The sequence below is a fragment of the Malaclemys terrapin genome, chromosome 2, assembly GCF_027887155.1.
Source record: "Malaclemys terrapin pileata isolate rMalTer1 chromosome 2, rMalTer1.hap1, whole genome shotgun sequence".
Taxonomy (NCBI): Eukaryota; Metazoa; Chordata; order Testudines; family Emydidae; genus Malaclemys; species Malaclemys terrapin.
The window spans coordinates 162,216,971-162,230,098 of record NC_071506.1 but is presented as its reverse complement, the minus strand read 5'-3'; the positions used below and the strand labels follow the sequence as shown (position 1 = coordinate 162,230,098).

The 13,128-nt window shown below is 43.3% G+C and overlaps 1 protein-coding gene across 2 annotated transcripts in view; it reads right to left on the bottom strand.

Moving 5' to 3' along the window:
• NSUN2 (NOP2/Sun RNA methyltransferase 2) overlaps window positions 1-13,128 on the bottom strand; it is a 57,718-nt gene that overhangs the window by 35,591 nt on the left and 8,999 nt on the right. For both annotated transcript variants that reach the window (XM_054018160.1, XM_054018161.1), the window contains exons 6-8: window positions 12,890-12,974; window positions 5,378-5,570; window positions 184-258 (exon numbers count right to left, since the gene is read on the bottom strand). In XM_054018160.1, coding sequence (XP_053874135.1) covers window positions 184-258; window positions 5,378-5,570; window positions 12,890-12,974 — 353 coding nt within the window. The remainder of the gene's footprint in view (window positions 1-183; window positions 259-5,377; window positions 5,571-12,889; window positions 12,975-13,128) is intronic.

Genomic DNA, 13,128 nt, shown 5'->3' with positions numbered 1-13,128 from the left:
ATCCTTAATGTAGACTGATCCCACATTTGGATGATTATCACCTTCTCAGAAGAAAGTACAAGGAAATTAGCTGTTTGTGGGGGAAGGGAAAGGTGGCAACATTTCATAATTTCTATTTGTAAAACTGTTACACTGATGACATTTACTGCAAACATATACAGGAATTATAATATGCACTTTTACCCATGTAGCTGTAAGCTATTTTGTGTTGTCCATTTTTTCCACACATCAATGTTTTTTCTCATGGTTCCATCTCCACTGCAATAGAAGTTTACATGTTAATTCACAAATAAAAAATTTTTATGACCTACATTTAACTCTATGCTGAAAAAATAAGTAAATCCAAAAATGGTGTTTTAACCCATGAGGAAACGATCCATTTTGATACTAACCACAGGGGATTCATTTTAAGAGGATGCTAAACCCCCAGCAAATCTTGTCTCAGCCTCTAATATCAGCCAACTGTGAGACAAGGGAACAATAATCTGTCTCAGTTATCACCCGGAATTCCCACTAAAAACTGGAACAGTGTGTTTTGGTAGCAATCAAGTTAGACACAGATTTCTCCATTTTCTAATTATTTCTTTAGGGATTAAAGGCAGTCAGAAGATAAGAAAATTGTGGAATAACTATTTACAGGCAAAAAATTCATTTTTTAAAAAACAAATTAAGTTTTCAAAGTTAATAGTCAAAACACGATACAGAGAAGAGAAAAACAACAACAACAACAAACCCCACACATCACTAAACAAGTACTTTCTTCATTATTATTGCAATAGTGCCCAGTCAGGATTACAACCCCATTTTTGCTAGGCACTGAACATATGTAGGAATTCCAATCCTGAACTGAAAAATGTACCATCTAATTTGATTCATATGCTGCTAGATATCATCTTACCCCAGTTACTCACTTCAACACATTCCTTGTGGACTCCTACCTCTACATTAGGATAAACTGGATCTTCCATCTTGATCCAGTTATTTAGCTCCAAAGTCTCAGAGACGATGCAACCCATCTCTAATCTGAGTGGATTTCCAGCACCAGACTAGTTTTACCAGTTGAGAATCAATCAATCAAGAGATGTGTTCTGAAAGCCCAATAGGCAACAAAACCTTGTTTCACCCACTGAAATTAATTTCACATACCTAACGTGTAAAATCCCAGCCCCAAGTAAGTAAATTAAAAAAACTGCCATTGATTTCAATGATGCTAGGACTTCACTCCTTATTTTAATATAAAATAAAATGTGAGAGGTATTCAAAGAGTTAATATTTTTTGCTTCAATTAACTTATTTCAGACTATGCGTTGAGGTTTAACAAAAATGTGATATCATTTACAAAAGTTGGAACTTCATATTGCTATATCACTAGGCTCAAGTAAATTCCTGACAAATGCTTCTTCATGACAAGTACTCTCTTCACTAAAAGAACTCCATTTGCAAGAGGATTAACGAAGTTAAAAGTTAAAGAGAAAGTAAAGTAAGTACCATGAAAGTGTCTTGGTTTACTCAGACAAAATGGCTACCATACAGTTCTGGAAGCTGGTAATGTCAAACAGTACACTGGAAATGAGGTAAAAAGAACAGGAGTACTTGTGGCACCTTAGAGACTTGGTACTCCTGTTCCTTTTGTGGATACAGACTAACACGGCTGCTACTCTGAAACCTGGAAATGAGGTGTACATTTTTCACAGTGAGGGTAATTAACCACTGGAACAATTTATCAAGAGTCATGGTAGGTTCCTTGTAACCAAAAAAGTGAGAACAAAATCATACAGCAGATGGTGATGTGAAAATTGTAGTCTCCATCCCAGTTCCAGTGGACAATAATCCACACAATAAGAAATAACATCTCATCTGTTATTCTTGTTGATACTCTCAATAGAAACATCTAGGCCACTACATACAGAGTCTATACTGCCCCGCCTCGTCCCCCTCCCCAGCTTTTTACAACAGAACCAAAGCACACAAGTTGCTTTAAAAGCTTTAAGATGCTGCTGTTCATACTAAAGGACTTCTTTCCAGACTATTTTTTTTTTTTTAATTTAAAGATGCACAATCATAAATATGTGAATGTTCATTAACATATGATACAGGGTAAGGGCACATAAAAAGCTGCTTATTGTAGTGACGTTGATTTTTTTCAAGTTCATTTTTAGGTGAGGAGAACTTTAAATTGAAGCTGCTCCTGAAACTTTTCTCCTTCCCAAGCAGTCAATTAGAGTCAGCGCTACACAGGAAGGCTCTATGCTATGGCCAGTTAGCCCCAGACACTAATTGGATAAAGAACTGCATTGAGGTCCTGTTCAACTGGCCAGACTTTTCTTCTATACCCCTCTCTCACACAGTGCTGAAGGTGGTGGGGCTTAAAGCCACTCATTTGTCTCATTCTCCATTCACTAAGTGGGATGAGCGGTATACCTGCCCACCACCCATAATGAGCACAAATGAATCCTTACTCTTCAATGTGCATCATCAGCAAAAATAAGAGTGAACATAGCTTGAAAGGAAAAGTGGCTTGAGTGCCTACAGAACAACTATGAGGACACCAGAGAGAAGACAAAAGGGGAAGGGAGCAAGAGGAAGAGAGGATCAAAGGGGAGTAACAGGGACAATAAAATTCCAAAAAACAGGGAACAGAAAATAAATACAGAAGATTGAACAATCACAGAATAGGAATCCTCCCTCAGTTTTTAGCTTCCAATCCAATTAACTATCAATTGATTTAATAATACAAAAGTAGCTAAACAACAATGGCTCATCTTTCCCTGACCAAGCTATTGGAATCTTTTAGTGCGAGAGGATGCTGACATAGCAGACAGGAGTGATCCTACTCAAAGATGATTAAAGAATACTTCGCGGGGGAGGGGGGGGTGGAGAAACCTGTGAAAACAGCACCTTCTAACTCAAAGTATTCAGAGTCATATCTGTTCACATTACTCATTAAACTAATTTTTACTTTTAAATCCAATTTACTCTTCAAGCACCAATCCAACTCTGAGAGAACTATCTGGATTCTACTCTGGCTCATGCATTACCAACAGAATTCTTAAATGCACATTAACTTATATTTGTGCAAAAATTTACATTTTGTAAAAAAAAAAAAAAAAAAAGCAAGCTTTTAGAAAATCTACAAAAAATAATGTTTCCAGATTTTTACAGTCTTAAAAACATTCCCTTGCAGTATTTGAAAGAAACACTGCAGCGCTAGGAACCTGAAATTAGTGATCATAAACAAATGAAAGTGACTTTACTGATTTTCATTATCCAAGAAATGCAAAAAGTAAACAAGAGCAACTACCCTGAATTATTAAAAATGTTTCCTTTTAGTAGGCAAAGATGATAGCAATATAGGGAAAATAATGTATGTATTTTTATTGACTGCATCCTTTCGAATTCCATTTAAGTTTCCCTTAACTTTCTTTTTTCTTGTTGATGCATGAACTAGGAAGAATTTGGACTTTCAAATTCCAAGCTAAATTTTCAGACAGTTTTGGGGGCAAGTTTTACTTGTAAATTGGGTAGATTTGATATAGAAGTGATTGAGACAATAACTAGAAATCCTACAATGACATTTTAGAGAGAAGTATCAGAGGGGCAGCCGTATTAGTCTGAATCTGTAAAAAGCAACAGAGGGTCCTGTGGCACCTTTAAGACTAACAAAGTATTGGAGTTTAAGCTTTCGTGGGTGAATGCCCACTTCATCAGACGCAAGTAATGGAAATTTCCAGAGGCAGGTATAAATCAGTATGGAGATAACGAGGTTAGTTCAATCAGGGAGGGTGAGGTGCTCTGCTAGCAGTTGAGGTGTGAACACCAAGAGAGGAGAAACTGCTTCTGTAGTTGGATAGCCATTCACAGTCTTTGTTTAATCCTGAACTGATGGTGTTAAATTTGCAAATGAACTGGAGCTCAGCAGTTTCTCTTTGGAGTCTGGTCCTGAAGTTTTTTTGCTGTAAGATGGTTACCTTTATATTTGCTATTGTGTGGCCAGGGAGGTTGAAGTGTTCTCCTACAGGTTTTTGTGTATTGCCATTCCTGCTATCTGACTTGTCCATTTATCCTCTTGCGTAGTGACTATCCAGTTTGGCCAATGTACATAGCAGAGGGACATTGCTGGCACATGATGGCATATATAACATTGGTGGACATGCAGGTGAATGAACCAGTGATATTGTAGCTGATCTGGTTAGGTCCTGTGATGGTGTTGCTGGTGTAGATATGTGGGCAGAGTTGGCATTGAGGTTTGTTGCATGGATTGGTTCCTGAGTTAGAGTTGTTACGGTGTGGTGCGTGGTTGCTGGTGAGAATATGCTTAAGGTTAGCAGGTTGTCTGTGGGGGAGGACTGGCCTGCCCCTCTGCTATATACATTGGCCAAACTGGACAGTCACTACACAAGAGGATAAATGGACAAGTCAGATATCAGGAATGGCAATACACAAAAACCTGTAGGAGAACACTTCAACCTCCCTGGCCACACAATAGCAAATGTAAAGGTAGCCATCTTACAGCAAAAAAACTTCAGGACCAGACTCCAAAGAGAAACTGCTGAGCTCCAGTTCATTTGCAAATTTAACACCATCAGTTCAGGATTAAACAAAGACTGTGAATGGCTATCCAACTACAGAAGCAGTTTCTCCTCCCTTGGTGTTCACACCTCAACTGCTAGCAGAGCACTTCATCCTCCCTGATTGAACTAACTTTGTTATCTCCATACTGATTTATACCGGCCTCTGGAAATTTCCATTACTTGCATCTGATGAAGTGGGCATTCACCCACGAAAGCTTATGCTCCAATACTTCTGTTAGTCTTAAAGGTGCCACAAGACCCTCTGTTGCTATTTTGGAGAGAGTCGCTTTTCAGAACAGAACTGCACTTTTAAGCCCTGAAAGAAATAAAAGCAACTATGCTTGTAGAACTTGTTTCAAATAAAAGAAATTAAGATTGATGCAGCATTTAGTAATGTCTCCTCTCCCATAGGTATTTAGACTCTCATTTTAGATCCAGTATTAGTGTAGAAGATTGTATTTGCTTTGAATATGAATTTTGTTTCTATTAATTCCTGCAGTTTGGGAATTAAACAAAAACTAGAAACGGTTAGATCACATAGCTATGCTCCATATATAGCCTGCCATTCCTGATGTAAAGGTTTAGAAGACAAACTTAGTCCACTGGCTAATGGAAGCTAAGGATAGGCTGGAGTGAGGCAAAAAGATCATTTATCTTAAGCTAGAATTCTTTATCTAATCTGATGCGAAAGGAGAAACAGCCTGTTTTGGAAATCTTCGCAGAAAGGCCGAGGGACAAATTAAGAAAAAAGATTACATTAAAAGTAGCACAATGAATATGTGTATTAAGAAGTAAATGCAATATACCTGCAAGGGACATCACATAAAATCCTATCATAGAAGAGGATCTCTTTTCTTCCATTATTATCTATTTGTAGAGTAGGGATGCTGGAAGCGTCATGATTTACCACCATGATGCAAGGACTGTTTAACCTCTTAGCCTGATGAACCAGCAAATAGCAGCGCTTGTTGTCAACATCATTAGCAATTACAAACCCCTCTGGGAACAAAATAAAATTTACAGGTTAACAGGAAGAATCTGTGTTTTGCATTCATATATTAGCCAGCAAATATACTGCAAAAATATATATCACAGTACCCAAATAGTGGCTTTACTATTCAATAATTATATAGGTAAAATATAGTTTCCCCTTCATATTGCATAAATTGTTTGGAAATGAGCATTTTATAGTCCTAATTTTTAAGCCCAGTTTCAAACATTTGGAACGTGGAGCGCTCTGTTTAAATTAGAAGTGACCAATTTGGCACTATACAACGCAACAAAATACAGTTCTTCCACATCTCATCCCAGAGTTAGCAGAGCTTTTTTGGGGAAATGATACCCACTGATGCCTGAAAAGGACAAAGCTGCTCTGCTGAATGCAATACGTGGTATTTTTGCAGCCATTTTATAGAAAGTAAAAATAATTCTGAAGTTAAAGAAGAGGGACTGTAAACAGACGGTTCTTATAATGGAGAACACACAACCTAATGTAATATCTAAGGCCTGGTCTACACTATGAGTTTAGGTCGAATTTAGCAGCGTTAAATCGAATTAAGCCTGGACACGTCCACACAACGAAGCCCTTTTTTTCGACTTAAAGGGCTGTTTAAACCGGTTTCTTTGCTCCACCTTCGACGAGCGGATTAGCTGAAATCGGCCTTTCTGGGTCCGATTTGGGGCAGTGTGGACAGAATTCGACATTCTTGGCCTCCGGGAGCTATCGCACAGTGCTCCATTGTGACCGCTCTGATTAATTTGCCCTGGCAATCACGGCCAGTACAGCTACTGGAAAAGTCTGTTAACATGTACGGGGATGGAGCGGAAATCCTCCAGGGACATCTCCAGAAGGCTCTCTTTCATGTACTCCCAAAGCCTTTGCAAAAGGTTTCTGGGGAGGGCTGCCTTATCCCGTCCGCCATGGTAGGACACTTTACCACGCCAGGCCAGTAGCACGAAGTCTGGAATCATTGCGTAACAAAGCATGGCAGCTTTATGGTCCCGGTGTTTGCTGGCATGCAGACAACATCCATTCCTCATCTCTCCTTGTTATCCTCAGGAGAGTGATATCATTCACGGTCACCTGGTTGAAATGGGGTGATTTTATTAAGGGGACATTCAGAGGTGCCCATTCCTGCTCGGCTGAACAGAAATATTCCCCGCTGTTAGCCACGTGGTGGGGGGGGGGAGAGAGGTGAAGTGATCATCCCATAGAATTGGGTGTGTGGGGGGAAGGAGGGTTAGTTGGGTTTGTGCTGCATGTTAACCCAGAAACCGCAGCCCGTCCTTTTACACTGCAAACCCATTTTAAATGGGCAACCCAACGGGTGCTTGATATGGGAAATGGGGGCGCTGCTGTTTGAAACCATTCCCACATGTTATGAAGGTTAAAAAAGCCAAAAGACTGTGGCTTACCATGGCTGCCTGCAAGCCGAATTCTGTTGCCTGGCACTGCATGAGTGATCTCTCACACCAAACCGGCAGGCCCTCAATATAAGAGGAAAAATGCGACCTTGTAACGAAAGCATACGTGCTGTGTAATGTGAACAGCAAAATTTAACATGGAAGAGTGTACCCATTGTTCTCTAAAATGTGTCTTTTTTAACCACCTCTCCCTTCTCCTCCACCAGCTGCAAATGTTTCTCCTTTGCAGAGGCTAGTGAAGATTAGAAGGAGAAAATGACGGACTAGGGATGATATGTTCTCGGAGCACCAGATGTCCTCCCACGCTGACAGAGCACAGCAGAATGCGTGGAGGCAGTCAATGCCAGAGTGCAGAAAAGCACAACATGAATGAGAGAAGAGGTGGCGGGCTGAATCGAGCAAGTGGTGGGCTGAAGAGGATAGGTGGAGTCAGATTGCTGACAGAAGGCAAGAGTCGATGCTCCAGCTGCTGGAGCAACAAACTCATATGCTCCAGCGTATGGCTGAGCTGCAGGAAAGGCAGCAGGAGCACAGACTGCCGCTACAGCCCCTGTGTAACCAACAGCCCTCCTCCCCAAGTTTCATAGCCTCCTCACCCAGATGCCCAAGAATGCGGTGGGGGGCCTCCGGCCACCCAGCCACTCCACCCCAGATGATTGCCCGATCATCATTAGACTGGCCTTCAGTAAGAGTTAAAGTTTTAAACTGCAGTGTGTCCTTGTTCTTCACTCCTCCCCCACCCCTCCCGGGCTACCTTGGCAGTTATCCCCCTAGTTGTGTGATGAATTAATAAAGAATGCATGAATGTGAAGTAACAATGACTTTATTGCCTCTGCAAGCGGTGTTCGAAGGGGGGAGGGGAGGGTGGTTAGCTTACAGGGAAGTAGAGTGAACCAGGGGGTGGGTCATCAAGGAGAAACAAACAGAAGTTTCACACTGTAGTCTGGCCAGTCACAAAACTGGTTTTCAAAGCTTCTCTGATGCGCAGCGTGCCCTGCTGTACTCTTCTAACCGCCCTGGTCTCTGGCTGCGCATAATCAGTGGCCAGGCAATTTGCCTCATCCTCCCACCCCGCCATAAATGTCTCCCCCTTACTCTCACAGATATTATGGAGCGCACAGCAAGCAGCGATAACAATGGGGATATTGGTTTCGCTGAGGTCTATCCGAGTCAGTAAACTGCGCCAGTGCACTTTTAAATATCCAAGTGCTCATTCTACCACCATTCTGCACTTGCTCAGCCTATAGCTGAACAGGTCCTGACTACTGTCCAGGCTGCCTGTGTACGGCTTCATGAGCCATGGCATTAAGGGGAGGCTGGGTCCCCAAGTATCACGATAGGCATTTCAACATCCCCAATGGTTATTTTCTGATCCGGGAATAAAGTCCCTTCCTCCAGCTTTTGAAACAGACCAGAGTTCCTGAAGACGCGAGCATCATGTACCTTTCCCGGCCATCCCACGTTGATGTTGGTGAAACGTCCCTTGTGATCCACCAGGGCTTGCAGCAGCATTGAAAGGTACCCTTTTTGGTTTATGTACTCGGTGGCTTGGTGCTCTGGTGACAAGATAGGGATATGGGTTCCATCTATCGCCCCTCCACAGTTAGGGAATCCCATTGCAGCAAAGCCATCCACTATGGCTTGCATGTTTCATAGAATCATAGAATCATAGAATATCAGAGTTGGAAGGGACCTCAAGAGGTCATCTAGTCCAACCCCCTGCTCAAAGCAGGACCAATTCCCAGCTAAATCATCCCAGCCAGGGCTTTGTCAAGCCGGGCCTTAAAAACCTCCAAGGAAGGAGACTCCACCACCTCCCTAGGTAACGCATTCCAGTGTTTCACCACCCTCATAGTGAAATAGTTTTTCCTGATATCCAACCTGGACCTCCCCCACCGCAACTTGAGACCATTGCTCCTTGTTCTGTCATCTGCCACCACTGAGAACAGCCGAGCTCCATCCTCTTTGGAACCCCCCTTCAGGTAGTTGAAGGCTGCTATCAAATCCCCCCTCATTCTTCTCTTCTGGAGACTAAACAATCCCAGTTCTCTCAGCCTCTCCTCATAAGTCATGTGCTCCAGACCCCTAATCATTTTTGTTGCCCTCCGCTGGACTCTTTCCAATTTTTCCACATCCTTCTTGTAGTGTGGGGCCCAAAACTGGACACAGTATTCCAGATGAGGCCTCACCAATGTCGAATAAAGGGGAACGATCACGTTCCTCGATCTGCTGGCAATGCCCCTACTTATACAGCCCAAAATGCCGTTAGCCTTCTTGGCAACAAGAGCACTGTTGACTCATATCCAGCTTTTCGTCCACTGTGACCCCTAGGTCCTTTTCAGCAGAACTGCTACCTAGCCATTCGGTCCCTAGTCTGTAGCAGTGCATGGGATTCTTCCGTCCTAAGTGCAGGACTCTGCACTTGTCCTTGTTGAACCTCATCAGGTTTTTTTCTGCCCAATCCTCTAATTTGTCTAGGTCCCTCTGTATCCGATACCTACCCTCTAGTGTATCTACCACGCCTCCTAGTTTAGTGTCATCTGCAAACTTGCTGAGAGTGCAGTCCACACCATCCTCCAGATCATTAATAAAGATATTAAACAAAACCGGCCCCAGGACCGACCCTTGGGGCACTCCACTTGAAACCGGCTGCCAACTAGACATGGAGCCATTGATCACTACCCGTTGAGCCCGACGATCTAGCCAGCTTTCTATCCACCTTACAGTCCATTCATCCAGCCCATACTTCTTTAACTTGGTGGCAAGAATACTGTGGGAGACAGTATCAAAAGCTTTGCTAAAGTCAAGAAATAACACATCCACTGCTTTCCCCTCATCCACAGAGCCAGTTATCTCATCATAGAAGGCAATTAGGTTAGTCAGGCACGACTTCCCCTTCGTGAATCCATGCTGACTGTTCCTGATCACTTTCCTCTCCTCTAAATGTTTCATAATTGATTCCTTGAGGACCCGCTCCATAATTTTTCCAGGGACTGAGGTGAGGCTGACTGGCCTGTAGTTCCTCGGATCCTCCTTCTTCCCTTTTTTAAAGATGGGCACTACATTAGCCTTTTTCCAGTCATCTGGGACCTCCCCCGATCGCCATGAGTTTTCAAAAATAATGGCTAATGGCTCTGCAATCTCACCCGCCAACTCCTTTAGCACCCTCGGATGCAGCGCATCCGGCCCCATGGACTTGTGCATGTCCAGTTTTTCTAAATAGTCCCGAACCACTTCTTTCTCCACAGAGGGCTGGTCACCTTCTCCCCATGCTGTACTGCCCAGTGCAGCAATCTGGGAGCTGACCTTGTGCGTGAAGACAGAGGCAAAAAAAAAAATCATTGAGTACATTAGCTTTTTCCACATCCTCGGTCACTAGGTTGCCTCCCTCATTCAGTAAGGGGCCCACACTTTCCTTGATTTTCTTCTTGTTGCTAACATACCTGAAGAAACCCTTCTTGTTACTCTTAACATCTCTTGCTAACTGCAACTCCAAGTGTGATTTGGCCTTCCTGATTTCACTCCTGCACGCCTGAGCAATATTTTTATACTCCTCCCTGGTCATTTGTCCAATCTTCCACTTCTTATAAGCCTCTTTTTTGCGTTTAAGATCAGCAAGGATTTCACTGTTTAGCCAAGCTGGTCGCCTGCCATATTTACTATTCTTTCTACACATCGGGATGGTTTGTTCCTGCAACCTCAATAAGGATTCTTTAAAATACAGCCAGCTCTCCTGGACCCCTTTGCCCTTCATGTTATTCTCCCAGGGGATCCCAGAGTCACTACCCTTGATATCAGCACGACCTTGATTGCGTTGGCTTCTTGGATTACAGCAGCCCCCACAGTAGATTTGCCCACTCCAAACTGATTCCCGACTGACCGGTACCTGTCTGGCGTTGCAAGCTTCCACAGGGCTATCGCCACTCGCTTCTCAACTGTGAGGGCTGCTCTCATGCTGGTATTCTGGCGCTTCAGGGCAGGGGAAAGCAAGTCACAAAGTTCCATGAAAGTGCCCTTACGCATGCGAAAGTTTCGCAGCCACGGGAATCGTCCCACACCTGCAACACGATGCAGGTCCCACCAATCTGTGCTTGTTTCCCGGGCCCAGAATCAGCGTTCTACGACATGAACCTGTCCCAGTAACACCATGATTTGCACATTGCTGGGGCCCATACTTTGGGAGAGGTCTATGTCCATATCAATTTCTTCATCACTCTCGTCACCGCGCTGCAATCACCTCCTCGCCTGTTTTTGCTTTGGCATGTTCTGGCTCTGCATATACTCCAGGACAATGTGCGTGGTGTTCATAGTGCTCATAATTGCCACGGTGATCTGAGTGGGCTCCATGATCCCAGTGCTATGCCGTCTGGGCTGAAAAAAGGCGCAAAACTATTGTCTGACCGAGGGAGGTAGGGAGGGAGGGGCGGGCAAGTGATGACATGGCTTACAGGGAATTGAAATCAACGAAGGTGGCTGTGCATCAGGGAGCAACACAAACCACTGTCACACAGATTGGCACCCCCAAAGATTGAACTCAAAACCTTGGGTTTAGCAGGCCGTTGATTTCACGGAGGGAGGGGGAAGCAAATGAATACAGAACAAATCTGGTCCATCTATCTTTTACATCTTAGGCTGGCAGCAGATGGTGCAGTATGACTGATAGCCATCAGCATCTTCTGGGTGCTTGGCCGAAAATGGTGCATTACGACTGCTAGCCATCATCATCAAGACGGTGCAATAGGACTGCCAGCAGGACTGAGTCTCCAGGAGACAAAACATGTCTGCCCAGGTGCCTCTGACCGAACTCACTGAGGAGTACGATGATGATGGATACCAGTCGTAATACAGCATCTGCTGCCAAAAGGCAAGGAGCTGCTGCTGTATAGCAATGCAGTCCCACATCTGTCAGCACCCAGATAGCTGATGATGGCTACCAGTCATATTGCACCGTCTACTGCCAAAAGGCAATTAACTGCTGCTGTGTAGCAATGCAGTACCACGTCTGCAGGCACCCAGATGACATATGGTGACGGTGAGCTGAGCTGAGCAGGCTCCATGCTTGCCATGGTATGTCGTCTGCACAGGTAACCCAGGAAAAAAGGCGTGAAACGATTGTCTGTCATTGCTCTCACCGGGGAGGGGGCAGGGATGGGCTGACGACATGTACCCAGAATCCCCCGCGACACTGTTTTTGCCTCATCAGGCATTGGGATCTCAACCCAAAATTCCATTGGGCGGTTGATACTGCCGGAACTGTGGGATAGCTACCCACAGTGCAACGCTCCGGAAGTCGACGCTAGCCTCGGTACTGTGGACACAGTGTGCCGACTTAGTGCACTTAGAACATTTTATGTGGGGACACACACAATCGACTGTATAAAAACAATTTCTATAAAACCAGCTTCTATAAATTCGACCTAATTTCGTAGTGTAGACATACCCTAAGGAGAGCACTAGAACAAAAATTCCTAAGGTATAGTCTATTGAATTCACACTCGATTACATGGAAAAATTAAGCTCTGATTACATTTAATGTTACCTCAACTCTCTGCAAGTATATAATCCACTTAGCTCCTTTTCAGAGTCACAGTGAAGCAAAAAGTTTTAAAGACAACCTGCATATAATTTGAGAAGCCAACTGTTGGCTAGGGAGAGCTGTGATGACTCATGAAGTGGAAGCTGACAATATAATAAAATAGGACCTTTAAAAATACAAGTTTAAAATCTATTACATGCTGAACACCTCTCCAACCTAACTATACAATTTGGTGAATTCAGCACATAATTACAGTTGTTATATGTTTGTGAAACTTGCAAATGGTCTTTTATAATAAAAATCTTTAAAAAAATCAAAAGCTTCAGAAGCCCAAAGTAAGTAGTCCTGACAGACTTACCTGGAAAAGGAACATTCATGTCTGCATGCAACATTTCAATGAGCTGCGCAGTCTTAGACCCCGGTGCAGCACACATATCTAGAATCTACCAATAAAAAGTTTTAACAGTAAAATATTTCAAGATTTCTCAAACATGTTCAGCAGTTTTGATTTTAAACTATAATTCAGTGTTTCCCAACTGCGGTTCGTGAACCACTGGGGGTTTGCGAAATGTTACAGGGGGTTCTCGGGGAAAAAAT